Source organism: Acyrthosiphon pisum, chromosome A2, assembly GCF_005508785.2.
Source record: "Acyrthosiphon pisum isolate AL4f chromosome A2, pea_aphid_22Mar2018_4r6ur, whole genome shotgun sequence".
Classification (NCBI taxonomy): domain Eukaryota; kingdom Metazoa; phylum Arthropoda; class Insecta; order Hemiptera; family Aphididae; genus Acyrthosiphon; species Acyrthosiphon pisum.
The window spans coordinates 35,845,895-35,864,938 of record NC_042495.1 but is presented as its reverse complement, the minus strand read 5'-3'; the positions used below and the strand labels follow the sequence as shown (position 1 = coordinate 35,864,938).

At 28.9% G+C, this 19,044-nt stretch overlaps 2 protein-coding genes across 4 annotated transcripts in view; both read left to right on the top strand.

The window, feature by feature from the left end:
• Positions 1 to 1,931: 1,931 nt before the first annotated feature.
• Positions 1,932 to 6,970, top strand: LOC100160038 (galectin-9). Of its 2 annotated transcripts, XM_008188019.2 has the most exons (7): positions 1,932 to 2,300; positions 2,519 to 2,607; positions 2,707 to 2,917; positions 3,002 to 3,391; positions 4,523 to 4,600; positions 5,982 to 6,101; positions 6,470 to 6,898. In XM_008188019.2, the coding sequence occupies exons 1-7, from the start codon at positions 2,274 to 2,276 to the stop codon at positions 6,665 to 6,667; spliced, it is 1,113 nt and encodes a 370-aa protein (XP_008186241.1). In that variant the 5' UTR covers positions 1,932 to 2,273; the 3' UTR covers positions 6,668 to 6,898. The 2 variants fall into 2 exon arrangements, with proteins under 2 accessions (XP_008186241.1, XP_001943769.2); XM_001943734.5 differs by lacking the exon at positions 5,982 to 6,101 and having other exon boundaries at positions 6,470 to 6,970.
• A 1,617-nt stretch (positions 6,971 to 8,587) lies between these two features.
• The window catches only part of LOC100574284, a 23,285-nt gene continuing 12,828 nt past the window's right edge, over positions 8,588 to 19,044 (top strand). Inside the window, exons 1-5 of one of the 2 annotated variants that reach the window (XM_016807057.2) lie at positions 8,588 to 8,820; positions 13,192 to 13,368; positions 14,145 to 14,332; positions 15,346 to 15,481; positions 16,301 to 16,443. In XM_016807057.2, coding sequence (XP_016662546.1) covers positions 13,227 to 13,368; positions 14,145 to 14,332; positions 15,346 to 15,481; positions 16,301 to 16,443 — 609 coding nt within the window. In that variant the 5' untranslated portion in view covers positions 8,588 to 8,820; positions 13,192 to 13,226. Of the gene's footprint in view, positions 8,821 to 10,613; positions 10,785 to 13,191; positions 13,369 to 14,144; positions 14,333 to 15,345; positions 15,482 to 16,300; positions 16,444 to 19,044 lie in introns of those variants that run through there. The other variant, XM_003246613.4, reaches the window with a different exon arrangement.

Genomic DNA, 19,044 nt, shown 5'->3' with positions numbered 1-19,044 from the left:
TTTTTCGTATACAATAATTTTATATCATTGAATTCAAATTTGACACCATCTATTTACAGTGGCCCACTGGTAACCTACTGTAGGTGCTGAGCGACACCCACTTACCCGCTGTTTTATTTTAAGTCCTACCCTGCCCGGTTCATAATATACATATATCGCTTAGCCAATAGCTTATATTCTTGCTTATTTTTCATTAAAACTTAGCTTTTTCTAGCCATTAAACATTAAAATAATATTATTTAATATTATCATAAATAAACCAAATTTAGCTATTATTAAATGTCATCTATATATGCTCCATTTTTTTTAAAAGTATTAAACTAGTATTGCATATATTATGCAAACAATATTAATTATTGATGAAAGATTCTTATTTTGTTGTTTTAAATGTTAATGTTACATTTTTTTTAAATGTATTAATCTAGTCTTCTATAATCATATAATATTATATGAAAGACTCAAGACTGACATATTCTATACTGAACCTTTGAATTATTATTATTTTTTTTTTGCTATAATATTTATTTTAATCAAGCCATTTTGAGGCCCAGGGGCCAAAGTTTTAAATGCAGCCTCTGAACGAAAAAAATATTATGTACATTATATTATTTAATATTAGGTACCTGTTATAATAAATATAAATAGGTATTAGGAACATAGCAATAAATAATGAATAATGTATCACTTTATTTATAAATTATAATTTACAAGGTTTTTTTCCTCGTTAAATAATCATTGATTTTTTAGGTGATTTATGCAGTGTTATAGCCTATAATGAAAAAAGTAATGGACAAATCTGAGGCCCCTAAACAATTTCTAACTATCGAGGCCCGGGGGCCATGGCCCACCCTGGACCCCCCCCCTTAATCCGGGCTTCATTTTAATTGTTTTTGTATGCATTTAAAATTCAAATTACAAATTGTATTATTGTATATACATTTTATAATTTAATATGTGTTAAATACATTTAATTTTTTGTTAACATTTCTTAGGCATATATTAATATAGTTATATTAAAAAAAGAAATAATTTAGCCATTTCTATATTTTTTTGTCTAAAACTTATTTTATAGTCCTGAAAACGGCAACACTGCTCTTAAAGGCGCGTTCAGACGTAGCGGGTTTTTCGTTGGTCCCGTTCCGCGCCCCAAATAACCGTGTCCAGGAGACGCGGCATATTATTTTGTTTTTCGATAATATAATTTGATTAATAATTAATTAAAATATTAAAAAAATGTATAAAAACAAGTACTGATTGAGGCTTTGCAGAAAATACTTCCACGCAGACGCGGCGGAGGCCTCGCACCTTTTCTTTGATGGACCAACCACCAACCACTATATGCCGATTGAAAATTTTCCCTGCGGAAAACCCGGAGAAAACGAATTTGTGACGTCACACTCGTGCCACGCGGCAAAAGCTGCTCCGTCTGGACGCGCCTTACCGATTGCAAATTCATATTTTCTTTAAAATATATTTTAGCTTATTTTTAGCAGATTCTAAGATTTGCCCAGTGACACATCAAAGGACTGATATATGGGTTGGTGGTGCATATAATGATACTTTTGCCCTCTTTATAAAATATCTGCGTTTGAAAAGTGCCCTCCGTTACCTCCACACTTACGCCAATGTTATAAATTATAAAGTGTACCTTCTAAAGTGTATTAACCAATGTGGATTAATGATCTATTTAGATTTACTTTGACTATGATTTATAACTTATAAACATAACTTTTTAATAACCATTGCTGAAAATAATCTGATGTTCAACAGTAAACACCATTATATTTATACAGTGAAACCGGTTCGCCTGTAGTTGATCTTACAAATACATAGTGACGTCAATTCGGCGTTCGTGACGTCAATGTGGACCGACTACACTTCGTGTTGTTCATCTCTGATAGTAAAGAATAATCTTTTATCATAACAATTCGCTACATTTGGCGACAAATGATGAGTCACTACCACTTATATAGGTAGGTAGGTACTAGTGTACTACCCAAACATTATTTAATTATTAATGTATCCAATATAGTTTCTTAGTCACCACAGTAATTTTTATCCAATATACACCACAGTCGATGTCTATGCTTGATCATTTGCTGTGCGTCTGTGATATATAAGACGAATGATTCATTTCTGACGACTCACTGCTGTAGACCTTCTCGCCACCAAACTTCTAGATCTCTTCCAAACTTAAATCATTCTCGTATTCGCATTTGATTGAATTCGATTGCTCTGTTCTCGTCGTTTCGTTCAATCCCGTCGATTTTGTCATGGCTCAAGCTCCAATACTCAATCCGGTAAGTCTCCAACACCTTATTATATTTATTATTGCATAATTGTTTAGGTATTTGATATTGTTTCTAATTACTGCAAGCAATATTGTAGACAATTATGGGTAGCATCTACTGTAATATAATAATAAAAAAGAAGTGTACAGTATTCAACTAATTTAATTAACCTGTTAATGGTTATAAACAGTACATAATTTACTAACACTTGATATCATGTTTTTCAGACTCTTCCGTTTGTTGGACCGATACAAAATGGTTTGAAACAAGGCACGATGCTCAGCTTCCATGGCACGTCATTCCCGTCCTCAAACAGGTGATTATTAATATTCAATATTACAATTATATTGTGACATCATCAAAGCCAAGTTAATATTTGCACAATTTTTTTACTTTTGTCATTGTTTTTGTATAGGGTCTGTATAAATTTACAAATTGGTCCAAATGTTGCTCCTCGAGACTCTGTAGCCCTGTTTGTTGCTTTAGACTTCAACCGTAACTTGATTGTCAGGAATACTATTCAAGCACAAAATTGGGGCGTGGAGGAATCTCACGGTCCACCTGTGGCCCTAATTCGAGGTCAGCCGTTTAAATTGGACATACTGTGTGATGCTTATGAATATAAAGTGAGCTTAAATAAATAGTTAGATTATAATGTTTGATTGTGTAGAATTACATTGTTCTAAACTACTATTTCATTAATATACTAGATTGCATTTAATGGATCCCACTACGCAGAAATGAAACACAGAATACCATTTCAAAGTGTGTTTTATTTAGCTATTGATGGAGAAGCACAATTACATAGTATACAAATATCAATGTCTGGTAATCCTCCTGGGTATATGCCCATACCTGGACAGATGCCAATGCCCGGACAGATGCCTATGCCCGGACAGATGCCTATGCCCGGACAGATGCCTATGCCCGGACAGATGCCTATGCCTGGACAGATGCCTATGTCTGGAAGCTATGCACCTGGACATATTTCATCAGCAGGTCATATGCATATGCCAGGAGCTCCACCTGGAACTGTTCCTCCTTATGCATCAGGTTATAGTGCCTATCCTGGCCAAACTCATAATTCACCTTATTTACAGGTTTGTTTCTAACATAAACAACTTCTTAGTTCTTAGTCAGTAAATACTATTCATTACAGTGGCGCAACCAGAGTTTAAATCTTGGGAATTGCTGCAATTATGAATCGTTCACAAAGCCGTGAGGGGGGGGGGGAGGCTCTGCCTATCATACCCACCATCATTACATAGTAGTATATAGTATATCACCAATATTTAGATTATACTATTATTCATACCTAATACCATTATTAAAAAAAAATTAACACATTTTTTTTTTTATTATATTACATTTCTAAAGTGTTCAATGTTTTACCTATCGATAGTAGAAAATGTGTTAAATATTTTGTCAGAACAATTACATAACATTAACTAGGTCTGGAAGTGGTATCCAAACGAAAATGTATTAAATTATTTGGTTGAGTTCTTTTTTGTCTTGGCGCTTAAAAAAATTGTTTTTTAAATAGTCTATCATAGTCATAGTATGAACATAGAATCTATTAGCTAACTAATTTGGATGGGAAATATCTAATAATATGTAATTTTTTTACAAAATGTTATGCTTTTTAACCATAATTCTGAAAATGCCTTATCTGTTCTATTCTCATATTTTGAAATGATACAATAAAAATAATTTTAGCCTTACCCAATATATTCATTTTGGACTGTAGATTGTACTGAGTATGTCTATAACTCCTTAAGAATATCTTAAAAAATTACTAAAATTATATATTGATTTTTTAATTTAAGATTTTTGCAATACAATTGTAATAATTTTTTTTTATCAGAATGCAAGATAAGAAAAAAAATAAGAAAATTACATTATTAAAACTATAGATAGTTGAAATTACAACAATATCATAGGAATGCAAAAAGTTACCTCTGTAGTTGTGCCACTACTATTGAATAACTAACTTAGCACAAACAATTTTTTTCTGTTTGTTTTGTATCCTTGGTTTTTACTTATAGTGGATAAATTTGTTTTGACTTATAATTGTAAGTAGTTACATTGCAATTAAAAATAATATTACCTACTTAATATATTAGATAATTTGTAAAATAAAATAGTGCATATATTGTTTATAATTCCTGTAGTGTATAATTATTTAACCATAATATATAAATACATATTATATATATTTGTTTTAAATATAGAAACACACAAGTTCACCAATTAAACATGCTATCAATCAAGGACTAACTAATTATGCTGTAACTGGACATATTCACCCTGTAAGTTTGTGTACAAATGAAATAATAAAAAATTGTGAAGTATTTCAAATGTTATTATGTATATTATGCATGCCACTTGTCAGGTTTGTTGTCTATGTCGGTCGTATTATATTTTCAAGTTACTATTGCGTTAGTAACTAGTGCTGGTGCACTTTATATTAATCTTATTCTTTCTTAAACCATTAATATGTTCTAGATTTCTAGGTCAATATTGAAGTAAAAATAATCAAATTTATTTCACTTTAAATATTTTCTTTTTTAACTTATTTTCAACATTTTAAATTAAGTATAAAGAAATATTACATATGCGGCTATGCCGGTAGTGTTTGATTTCCTAATTTTAAGACATACTCTTGAATTATAAATGTTTATAGATAGCAAAATTAAAACATCAAATAAAACTAAAAAATACTTGAAAAATAAATGAATAAATGATAAAAAAAACTTAGGTTATTTTTTTTAAATTTGTTATATAGGTAATTTATTAATTGCTGACCAGAACCCAGATTATAGATCTCACAATATTTAGTGTATGTTCTGACAGTTGCGTACATTCAAATTTGTTCTGGTGGGGGGGGGGGGGACAACTTTGTCCAATAAAATTTTGTTAAAAGCATTAATCATATTATTTTGACTTCTATGACTAGTATATTTCATCTTTCCCGAGCTTTCCAGATAGGTTTTCATTTCAATATCTCCTTGAGCTCGGTATTGTATAATTTCTCTGAAGTTAACTTGATTCTTATCATTTATTACTTTTGAGTCATCAATTAAAATTTTTCCTGAATCACAGTATCCTTTTAATGCCAAGTTTTGATGGCCGCACTAAATAACTGCCTCAATTATTGGAATAATATTTTTTGAATTTAGCAATATTTGTATGTTTTTTTCGTTGTCAATTATTTTATCGATTTTTAAGCATGTTTAAGAAATTTTCGTAATAAATTCATAATATTATTTAATAAAAATGTTTAACATGGTCATTTAAGATAATGCTATAAAAATAGAAACCTTTTCACCGTATTAATGTCGATCTTGCGAAATTCAATGATTATAACGTAGTTGGTTTTTTCTCTGTTGTTCAATCGAGTCGGCCGAGATAATGACAATATTAATATGTATTTATGTTCGCATGCAACTAACTGACTGTGTACGATCAAATATCTATTTTGATTGATATACGGCACCCATAATACCCCCCCCCCCTCATATGTACGCCACTGGGTACTGATACTGTAAGGTGGATAATTTGATATGTTTGTGTATAAAATAGAGTAATATACAAAAATAATGAATTGAAAATGAAATTTAAGATTAATTTTTAGTAATTTGTATTGTCTTAATTATTTAATTAATTAAATTAATTTTCCTTAATGTTTAGCGTAAAGCAGCAAAAGCTCAAAAAAAACAAGCCAAAAAAGCTGCCAAAAAAGCTTTGAAATATGGTATTCCTGTTGCTGGATTTGTTGGATCCGGTGTTGGTGCCTATGCGTCTATGCCGGTAGCGTTTGATTTCTTAATTTCGAAACATATTACATAAATTATAAATATTTTTAGATTGCAAAATTAAACATCAAATAAAACTCAAAAATACTTGAATAATAAATAAATAAATGATAAAAAAAAACTTAAGTTATTTCTTTTGAATTTTTTATACAGGTAATTTATTAATTATTGACCTAGAACTCAGATTATGGGTCTCACAATATTTGTTGTATGTGCTGTAAGATGGATAATTTGATATGTTGGCGTATAAAATAGAGTAATACGCAAAAATAATAAATTGAAAATGGAAATATACATTAGTTATTTTTAATTTGTATTGTCTTAATTAGTTAATTAATTATATGAATTTTCCTTAATGTTTAGCGTAAAGCAGCAAAAGCTCAAAAAAAACAAGCCAAAAAAGCCGCCAAAAAAGCTTTGAAATATGGTATTCCTGTTGCTGGAGTTGCTGGAGCCGGTGTTGGTGCCTATGCAATGTACGAAGGGTATAAACACCATAAGGGATCAAAGTCATCAAGTAGTAGCAGTAGTAGCAGTAGTAGCAGCAGTAGCAGTGATTGAATGAATGTTAATTACATGTTCTTAAGTTGCTTAACAATAAATTGTATTCCTTTTATTGCCTATATTATATTGGCATGATAATAATATTTTTCTAATTGTTGATATAATCAGATCTAATATGTGTTTTAATTTAATTTAATTTGTATTTATTATTTTAAACATATTTTTTCTGTTTCTACTTATCGTTATTGTTGTATAGTCGCATTTTCTCTGATAAAATGCAATGTTGTGTTGTTAAATACATTTTGAAATCTCGTGTAAAGCTAAATTATTTTTTAATACTATTAAACTTAAAATTAAAATTATTTTGTTTATTTTTTCTGTCTATTAATAAAGTGTAGCAGAGTATGTATGTGATTGGATATTTATAATACATCGTAAAATTAATGTTAGCACCATTGTTGTTTAACAAGCCAACATAACATTACAAAACCAGTAGATTAGTGACTATTATTTTAAGTTATGCTCATCATTCAAATAGTGAATTAACTAAGACTGTGAGATTTACGGACAAATTTCAATAACAGTGGCTGTCTAAATCTAGATGATAGGCATACAATTATTATACTATGAATTAATATTGACATAATATGTTATATAAAATAAAGTTGAAGAACATTTATAATTTAATTTTCATATTTCATTATTTAAGAAAAAAGATTATATTGTATTGTAGGTAGGTATTTAAAATAGTTTATACACATGTATCAAGCCACTGTGACCACAATTTTGTCAAAAATTAAGGTTTTAGTGTCTAGAAATATATATAAACAACTTTATTAAATAGGACATAAAGTGGGCTGCTAACAATGTGAGTTTCAAATTAGACACAGTTTAGTACTCAGTACAATGTGTATATACCTATTTTTAAAAGAATACATATTAAATCGTAATAAATAAAATTAAGGAGTTCAAAATCTATATACATAAAATTACTCGTCCTGAGTGATTCATCATCGCCTAGCCAGAACCGCTGAAGCTATGAGTATGAAGTTTGTAGGTATGTAGTATCTAAGTAATAAGTTTATTAATAATACTTAGTACCCCTAAGAATTTTTATTAGCGTTAAAAGGAGTAAAAATGAAAACGATTTATGGACTGATTGTCCTGGCTGAAATTTGGCATACAGATGGCTATTGTGACGTAGGCATCTGCTAAGAAAATATTGTTGGAAATTCAACCCTTAAAAGGGAAAATAAGGGATTGTAAGAATACAACAGTGGCACAATCTATCAAGCAATATCTAATTTAAATATACAATATTAGTTTCAAAATACAAAACGTACGAATTTGATATTTAAAATAGTGGTTCCTCTAATAATCTAAATGTTTAATAAGAAAAGATTTTCTGATATTCGTATTTCAAAGAACTGGTCAAACAGGGATCTTAAGATTCACGATGGAAGCTGAAACTTTTTTTTGTTTATTAATGGTTTTTTCGGTTGTAGGTTATATATGCGAATTATTTCATTTAATCACTTCAAGCTTCGGCTATACCTACCTAATTACGCCAATTCGTCTGTCAAAATAAAATAAAATAACACACAAAATATATTAATATATAAATATTCCTACTCCTAAAAATCCTGGTTGATCAGCCATGACTTCATAACTATTTTAGGTAGGTACTAGGTACACTGTTTAAACATTTTTGTTCAACTACAAAGCTTTTTATAATAAACATTAATAGGTACATAACAATAATTTATGAAAAATCATGTGAAATAAAATAGTATTAAAAAGTAAACAAAAAAATATGAACAAAGAATTTATACAAATATATTAAAAAATATGTTTTTATATAATATGCAACTGTTATTATTACTATTACTATATCAATCAATCACAAAAATATGTTTTTTTCATTTAGAAAAACATTGAAAATTGAATGTTTTGTTGAACACATGCATTGATCTCCGCCTCCGTTCATGTAACCGCGCATTTCAAGCAAAGCTTCACTAACTTGTATATTATATACAATTTTGTTTTGTAATACCCAATGGCGAGCCGAAGTGGTCAATTTTGATGCAGTTGCTAGACTTGACCCCGTGACTGTGGCGCAGAATTTCATGCTAAAGCCTGACCTCTTGGCTCTTTTGATCACATTTTATTAACATCATAACTTTGTTATAAGTAAAAATAGGATGGTGGTGGTAAGTACATAATTATGAAAATGCGTCATTTAAAAGTTCAGCCCGCCACTGGTAATACTTACACCACAAACATTCAATGTAGGTACCTACTGGGCTGAATATGATGATTTCAAGTTCATTTTCCTATAATGCAGGGGTGGCCAGCGAGCCACCAAATATATTAATAAAAATTGAAGAGCCAAGATGTAAAAAAAAAAAAAAAGGTCATATAATATATAATAATATGACCTTTTTTTTTTACATCTTGGCTCTTACGTCAATCTAATGTTACGCTAAGATGCGAGCCGCAAAAGTCTATGACGCGAGCCGCATGCGAGACGCGGTTTGGCCACCCCTGCTATGTGTTCACTGTGATTAACAGTTTTATACTTTTATGGATAAATCGAAGTTGATTCTAATTTGATTATGCTTTCTGATCACCCTTGCTATCACTCTCACTGCGGAGAGTACCTAGTCCTTATATAGTAGAACTAGAATTAGAAATTCACTTATATAGCATTGAGTATACGCATAATATTATAATATTATACTATGTATAAATGTATAATCAATTGCAATGCTTATAGTTATGGTAAAAAGAATTTTTGCATTTCTTTTTTTAACAATAAAAAGTTGTCTCTTTGAAATCTCATCGCGTGTAGTCATTATACCTACGCAAAAACACTAATTGTCGTGTAAGTTATTGCTCGTACAGGATGTGGGACTCATATAGTTAGCGGGTTTAGCACAACAAAATGTGGATCAAAAAAAATATGGTACCTATCTCGATAAACGACACCAGTGGATTACACGAAGATGGTATAATATTATATTATGTGGACACCGTTAGACATATTATTATCAACATGAAACGGAATAGTTTTCGCAGTAATAGTTGCTAATTTCCCAAATTAAATGTTTGGCTCGCAGAGATCGCCAATCAAATAACATTGAGCCGTATGCAATGAATATAAAATATATTATATGCATTGAGTATAGGTAAGTAAGTAAAAAATATAACCATGGAATTCCATTTTTAATTAAATTTGCTAGTTGCAAAGTATCAGAATAAATTAATGTATAAAATAGTCATAATATGTTATAAAACCCATTTTATAACATGTTAGAAAAGGCCCTGTTTCAATATAATATTTATTTCAATATTGTTTTCTCTCTCTGACGAGAATCACGTGCCACCATATTATAGAGTACGATATTTTGGCGTGTTGGAGGTTTGACATATTATGATTTTGTCTAAGTATTACTTCTAAAAATATTATGTCTGTTTAAATCTACAATTTTTTTTTTTACATTTTCAAGTCAAATGTATCTAAAAAAAATTTTAAATCCTCAAAAACATTTTTATCTATTATTTTGTAGGTGATAAGTGATTTTAATCTAAGATCTAAAAAATCTAAAAAATGATTTTGTGTGAACGCATTTGAATCAGATAAAACAAATAGGGCACAGATTAAATTATGCACCTTATGTTTGAATTGTGTACGCATTATTATTTATTAAAATACTAACCATACAAATTTATTTAATATATTTTGTTTCGTACAAATATCACTATCGTTATATTATAGTTCCCCAAATTACACTACCTATAAATCTTATATACCTGTTTGAAATAACATCTGCATATTTGACAGTACGATATTATCTATAACTTACACACTTTGATAGTGAAATATTACAACAGATATTTATTTTGCAATTAATACAGACATATTTATAAATTTACGGGCAGGTTATTTAAAGTGTTATTATTAATATTTTATGAAACTATAAATAATATTATAATTGAATATATAAAATGTATGAATTTAGTTATTTTTAAATCAGCTTTTTATTATGTTGGTTGTTTTCTGGTCTTGAATTGAAATATTTAAGTGTATTTATTTGTAACAATAATACAATGATTTTGTGTTTGTTATTTTTTTGTCTCCTCGGCGAATCGATGGCTTTAGACAATACCACGGGTATGTACCTATATTATTTGAATACCTACTTAAAGAGTTAGAGCTCCATGTTTCACATGAACAATGTAGCACCACGTCATCAAAATGGTTTTTTTTTATCTAGTATAGATATATTCTGTTAATTGTTATATTTATTATATTATGACGTATAGTATAATTGTGTTCATGGGTATAATATTTAAATTATTTATAAATCATAATCGTTTTAAAGATTCTGTTGTCGCCTAGTAATTTTAAAGAAATAAGGAACATTTCATAAATATTAAATAGGTACGCCCAGAAAATATTGGTTTTATAAGTCATAACAGAGTGAAGCTACATTACAGAATATTATTAGTCTTTATTATATACCTATCTAAATCATAGGATACAGTCCATACAAGTTGTTTGGAGTCCACTCACATTATGTTGGGTAAATGTGTATGCTTAATACAAAATATTGTTAACTTTATATTTGTTGTGGCTACCTATAATTTTAAAAAGGTTGTAATATGTTTCATACAATGTATACCTAAACTATATCAGAAAAAAGTCGATAGTGAGTTATAACATTATTGAATATTGTGTAAATTGTTTATTTTATACAAAATAATATAATCCAGAAATAGTATGATTATTTGAATGACGTCCGAAATGACCTCAGGTGTATAGGACACGTATACCATTTTTATACTAAAAATGCCATAGTAAGGATTTAATAGAACTACCCGACGAGATATGCCGTTGGACAAGACGTGTCCATCAGACGAGCAGCCAGCCTTAACTCGAATAGACATTTATTTTAAATACGCAGTCACATCTCGATTACAATAAGTTAAATAAAGTGAACTGAGAAATTATTATAATATTATTATACTGAATTAAAATAAACTACAAATTATTACTACTTCGGCTTGGCCATTCCAATTTACATCCTACTATCCAACTGTTGACGGTGGCCCGTTACAGTAAGTGTGTTACGGAAATTCTCCTCAATGCCATTTTTTTTTATCAAAAAATTCCAAGACTATTCTTCAATCGAGATGAAGAGGCAATCAGCTTGATACCATTGATTATCATACCTTGATAATAATAAAGAATACCAGCCAAGGTGAAAGTAGACATATTATATTATATATTTTATATAATTATAAATGAGGTAGGTACTTACGTACTCTTACGTGTCATATCGGTGGCCCGGTCCGTATAGGGACGCTCTGGAGAATGAGTGGCATTCGCCTCCCTCCATACTATAAGGGCCGTGATTTGAAAAATAAATAATTTGTGATAGCAACTAAAAGCGATGCTTAAGGTAGGTAGCTCCCGACCAACCTTAAAAACAAGTACCTAATACTTTTTCATTTCATAAGCCAAATTCTCGTTTTTAAATCTCATTTGAGTCATAAGTATTGCTTATACAATACTTATTCTTAAGCATCGACTATGAATACGGCCCCAAGTGTTTTACACGAGTTGAAATATTCAAAGAAAATATTTCAATAAAAAAATCATCCGAAGCTGGTAGTTCCACGGGTGTGGAAAAATTTGATTATATTAATTGGCTGATATTCAATTTACATATACTAATATACATTATAATACGTATAATTAGGTGCATTGTACATTTGTACATTGTACTTTGATGGAGAGGTGAAGAGAGGGCGGCGCTACGCAGTGCGGCGATGTTATCGTAATGACACTGACCAGAGGAGGAAATATATCTAGATATTAACACTGTATATTATGATCTGTGGATGTACGGTGTAATTTTGAATGTTACAATATATAATGGCAAAAAATTTCAAGTCCCCACAAATTATATTTTCTTAATTACAATATAAAATCATAATATTATGTATTTTATAGGTTTCTATAAAAAAAAATGAATAAAGAACCTTGTTCTAAATTTTCAAAACTTAGCTATAAAAGTAGACCATTTAAAAACTGTAACAAGTGTAACTAAAAAATATTCGTATGTTCAAGAATTAAGATTTTGATCAATTTTCTTAACATTTTAACTTCAAACATTATTAAACATAGTTGTGCCTATTTATTTTCAATCTTTATAAATCGCTGTAATGTACCTATACCTATGTTGAATTGTAAAAAACATATAAAAGCATATATGGTATGAAGATTTAGGTTTAGTATTGAGTATTGACATTTGACATCAAATATCGATGTACAAATTACTACCACATATAACAGACTACATAAAAAAATTTGCTGATATAACGTGTTATTTTCATACGTCCTTAGTTACTTTTCTAATAATATTATATTAAAACTAACTCGATTAAAATAAAAATCGATGCTATAATAATTTTATGTAAATTACAAATACCTATGTTCTACACAATTATGTTGAAATCATAAATTTGTTACCAATATCTTAAATTGAAAGATAATCATTGTTTTATGATTTCAGGTGCTACAGGAAACTCAATATCTTCTAAATCAATCATGTGCTATTACAAAGGAAACATGATGGACTCTAGTACAGAATTAATTAGTCTAGACCCCAAAGAAATACCGTGTGAATGTGAAATAATTATTTACAGTCGATTTTCAATCAACCAATTGTCTGTAATAGATGTTGATAAAAGTAAATTAATTTTTTATACATATACCTACAAGTATATTATATTTAAACTTTCGTTTGGAATTAGGTATATTATTATTAGGCAATGATAATCTCGTGGTATTGCTTGATTTACTGCTTTTTTGTAACATTATCCTATGACCTTGAATGATTTTAAAGGAGTGGGTAATGTCTGTATATGTTATAGGATATTTATAATATGTGATCCATATAACTAGGTACATAATATGTTCGTCTGGACATAATATGGTAATACAGCCATCAGTAGTCATTAGATAATTGCTACAAAAAATGTTATATTATGAAGAATGTGAGGGTTAGATATTATAATTTATAATAGAAGTGTCATACAAATGTAACATATCCCCGCCTACACGTTTGTGTTACGCCAAATGACATTATATGACTTCATAATGGTTATTATTTTCCGAGGACAACGAGATTATAACGAGTAGATGAATACCTTCAATGGCCTTTACCTAAAAGACTAAAACCATGGATATGGAGGATCAAAATAATTATGAACGTATCATGTAATATTTAAAAGAAAAATGTTTATTAAATATTAGAAGTTTGGTCGTTTTGTCAGTAATATTTTTATTTTTTTTATATTAAAAAGTATTGCTGATAGAATAGTTAATATAGATCAATAATGTTTTTTAATAATTTAAATTTAAATAAATATAATAAGTAATTTGTTTGATAATTAGTTTTATAGTTTTTAAATTGTAATTACAGCATTTATTATTCCATCAGATAATATTATAAATGTGTTTTAGCGTTCCTCAAATTAGTGACAGACTTAAATAAACCTGTGATTGTGACCCTTTCACGAGAAGGTTTTTACACGGATTGGGGTATAATATTGGGTCCTGATGGCAATGCAAAAGACGCAAAAGTCTTATGTGATTTCGCAAAGGAAAACAAGATAGCAGGATACCTTTTAGAAGGGCTTACGCCAGAATGCGTATGTATTTGCGTAACTATTATTGCTATTTGTGATTATTAATAAATTATTAATATTAATTAGTATTAATATCATTAAAAGTATTTCTGCATTAGTTATTATATTTTGTTATGATGATCATCATAAATCGATTCATAAAATAAAACTACCAACGACAAAATTGTTCGAAAACCTGTTAAAAATAATTAAAAATAGTATTATTTTTAATTTACAAAAAAAAGCGGGAAGACGCTTTGTTAAATATAGCAAGTTTAGAATGTACCTCGGATTGAGTAGGTCACTGTAGAATGTAGATAATATTATGTAAAATTAAAATTTCATGATATAAAGTCATTGCATACGAAAAATTCCAGTTAACCTCTATTTCTTAGGATATTTTAAAATATCTAGCTATATAAATATCACAAAAATATTTTGAAAATTATATCCTATCCAGTACCTAATATGAATATTTTTTGACAATTTAATGTCACTATATTTATTTACTTTCGAACTACACCAAAAACCGATTTTGTAAAAAAATGTTCCCTAATTTTTTTCCTGATTATTCGCTTTATTGTTCACTTTACCTCTCAACAATACTAAATAAATCTGAATTGCTACCAGAACCCCTCTAGAAGTGGAATATTGAAGCCTGTTTTTAATTTTTATACTATAATAAAACGTTTACACAGACACATAAGACAAAATAAATCAAACCATTGTAAAATCAATATATTCACCGGTCTACTAGGAATCCAAAATTCTAGATTTCAAATGCTTATGAAGTTATAAATAGCTAAAAATCTGTCCTTGCATTTGAAAAATATTACTGTGTACCTTTTTATTAAATGATAATATAAATAAAAGTGGAATAATTTATATCTACTTATACAACTATACCATTAATATTTTTTACTAGTATTATGTATAGGTAATTATTCATTTTCCACTGTTGTTTTTTCCTCCATATTTTAAAAATTACTAGCAATGGTTTTTATATAATTAATTCTTACTTGTTTTTGTGTATTTAGCTATATAGACCATTCAATGACAAAATTGCACAATATATTATACCATATATAAAACAATTATCAGAATGTAGTTGTCCTGGATTCATAATCGGTGTTGCTGTAGATGCACATGGATCATCTATTAAGAACCCATGTAGTACGTGATATGTTATATATTAATTTAATGTTTAGGTTTATACAATTTTTTTGTTCTTAATATTGATCATTGCATTTTGTTAATAATATGTCTATAATGTGAATATTACAAAAGTAGATATTTGGTAGATTCTCTCTTTATTTTTTCATCAATTAATAATAATTTCATAATTATTTTGGAATATATATACCGGGTGATTCTTTTATCAAACAACACTCATTATTTTAAAATGTGTAAATTTTTTTGAAAATATTTTTTTTACATAGTTTTAAGTTGCTTACAAAACAATGTTTTTATTATAAAATTATATTTTTAAATATTTTGTATCCTTATAAATTTTTAAGTTTTTTACTTTTTTGAATGACAACATAAGGTTTTAATTTTATATTCCAAAGCAGAATATTTTTCTTAGTATTTTGATACATGAAAATCGAATTTGGGGTGAGTAGTTTATGAGTTATAAATATCCAAAATTTTGATGAGCAGAGAACAAGGATAAACATTTCGTATATATATACTTTTATATTATACCGATTAAAATCATTAAGATACAATACTCCCATACACCAAGGTATTTTTTGCTATTTTAAGTTACATGTCGATAATAAAGATACCTATATAATTTCAAAAATTATCAATTTATTTTACCTACATTGTTTTAAATCATTATAGTTGTTTTATATGTAGCTAGGAGAATAATGAACTAGACATCAAATCGTAGTATTAAAGTTATTCCTAACCTAAAATAATTGTAAAATTAATGTATGTATCAAGTTATCAAGGATATTATAACTTACATTTTAATCTTTTTTTTTTAAGTGTATAATTTTGCAGCAATGAACGATTTCGTAACCTTCTATGAAATAAAAACATATTTATTGAATGGATGCGACCCTAGTATATACAACGGCATAACTCCAATTACAAAATTCGATCATGGTGCCAAATACTTATATGGGATGGTAACAATATTTAATAACTTTTGTTAATATTGAAATTTCCTCATAGGGATCAAGATGCTTATGTGTAAAACGTGTTTGTTGTTGTCATTTTTGGAAGAATAGAGTTAGATATAGATTCGTATTGGAAAAATAGAATCAATTGACATTGTAATTTTTTTTTAAACGCATACTGTTGTTAATTTCCACACATAAATAATACTTAAATTCAACGGAAGTATAGTCCCTTAAAGATAAAATTATTAAGACAAAAGTAAGTTGCATCATAAACTAAAATCGAAGATAGAGGTCAAAATTTTGAAAAGTAAACAATGCAAAGTTACATAGCAAAACATAAAATACGAAGTCAACAACATAACATAAAATTAATGATTTGAGAATAAAATTAGGCATGGTCTCAAATATATATATATGGAATATGAATATACAAAAGACTCTTATCTTTTGTATATTCATACACATAACATGAATATGAATAGTTACACTAGATCATTTTTAAAAAAGGTATTGGGACAAAATATCCAAGTCAAAATATCCAAGGTCAAAATATCCAGGGATAAAACAACCAATATATAGGACAAAATATCCAAATAATAATTTTTTTCTAGCATTGCACAAAATGTACTGAACGTCTCATCTTCTCAGTAATATGTTTCCAATTCTAGTTTTTGCACTTGTCGTTGTGTGCTATAAATGATAAAATAATTGTAGCTAAAAGTGTCGACCTTGGACTGACTTATTGTGTCTACTACAATAAAGATTACCTACAGATATAATATTGTACGTAATTGTAGTTTAACAACGATAGGCGATAACTAAAGCTTATGCACGCAACATTTTACTTTTATTATTTTACTATCTACAGTTATAAGGTAACAAAAAAAAAATAAATAATAACTATTTGGATATTTTGTCCTATATATTGGTTATTGTATCCTTGGATATTTTATCCGTTGGATATTTTGACTTTGGATATTTTAACTTGGATATTTTAGTACAGGATATTTTGTCCCTGGATATTTTGTCCTAGATTCGTTAAAAAATGTGGGTAGGTGGATGTCGCTCTGCTATACATTAAGTGGGTCACTGGAATAATGGATGGTATTAAATTTGAATTCAATGATATACTCCATCATTTTTAATTCCATTTTCTACCTCTAATTACTTAGGTAACTCTCCTATAAACCGTCTTATGTGTATTGCTATTGAAGACCCCAATTTCAATTATCCTTAAAAACACTGTTAAATTGGGTCTTTGCTAATATTATTTCAAACTCTATTTTTAGTTTCATTGATAAATTGTTTATTTAGTATATTAATTGTTATTCATTAATTTTAATTTATTATTAAATTACTATTTTATCACTTTTTGTTTTGGGCCCATGCTTGTATCTTATCAAAATAAAATAAAAAAATAACATCAATAATTTGAGAATAAAATTAGATATGGTCCCAAATATATTTATTATATAGTCATATGGAATATGAATATACAAAAGATAAGAGAACACAGAATAAAAATAGTTGCACTAGATATGATTGTTAAAAAAGGTGGGTAAGGGGATGTCACTCTGCTGTACAATAAGTTACAAGTGGTCACTGAATAATGGATAGTATTAAATTTGAATTCAATGATAGGTTAATATCATTGGATACAAAAAATGATTCTGAGCGGTGCCGGTTTGTCATTGTGGATATTTTATATTTTGTTTTATATTTATATTGTTATTACTTATTAGTTATTATTAATACGGTAGCCTAGTGGCGTCATTTGGGGGGGGGGGGGGTAATACTTTTTTATTTACCAAAAAAACGGTTTCTAATTATGTATATTATGTCACATTAGGTTCAAGAATACCAATTTTATGTCATATTCGATAAAATTTTGTCACACCCGATAAAGTCGTTTTATTTTATCGAATTCGATAAATTTGTCGCAAAACTCATGAATCGGCCCCCAGGGCCCATAAAATAGTGAGCAAAGTAATCCTTCACTTCAATGCCTTCTGAACGAGTTCCTGTTCAACGAGCTTCTATGTCATCCAGGCTATGGGTTTCAGCATCTTCAAAATTTATTCCGTCTTTCTTACGAACAAAATTATGTAATATACAACACGCTTTGATGATAATGTCAGTGAATTCAGGTTCCACATGGGAGTATGCGACACACGCCATTTATTTGCAAGAACTCCGAAAGCACACTCACGGTCGTCTTCTGCAACACAATATCTATAGCGCACTAACCAACCGTCGCCAACCGTCATCGTTGCCCTCGCAGCCATCGTGGTCGGGTTCCGCCCGCTTCCGTGGTCGTCTTTGAGTCCTCGAGGAAACGCGCCTGCGACTCTTGTCAATTGTGCTCATTCATTAAATTGATTAAACAGTCCAACGAAGTATGGAATCGCTGACATAGGAACATTTTTATGTCCAGTGTGAGAATGAGAAACTCGGCCATTGGGCCACAATTATTGCTTGTTGCTGGTTTTTTGATATTGTGACAAACCGACAAATGCCTCGGCATATCTTCCATTCCCTTATGAGTATATTATACTCAGGTATTTGTAATATTATCAAGTAATACTTTTTTATTTACCAAAAAAACGG

Coding starts and splice junctions, on each gene's coding strand:
- LOC100160038 (XM_008188019.2), top strand. CDS start 2,274: ATGGCTCAAGCTCCAATACTCAATCCG. Junction 3,392..4,522: donor ATAATTCACCTTATTTACAG/GTTTGTTTCTAA, acceptor TTTTAAATATAG/AAACACACAAGTTCACCAAT. Junction 6,102..6,469: donor GTGCCTATGCGTCTATGCCG/GTAGCGTTTGAT, acceptor CTTAATGTTTAG/CGTAAAGCAGCAAAAGCTCA.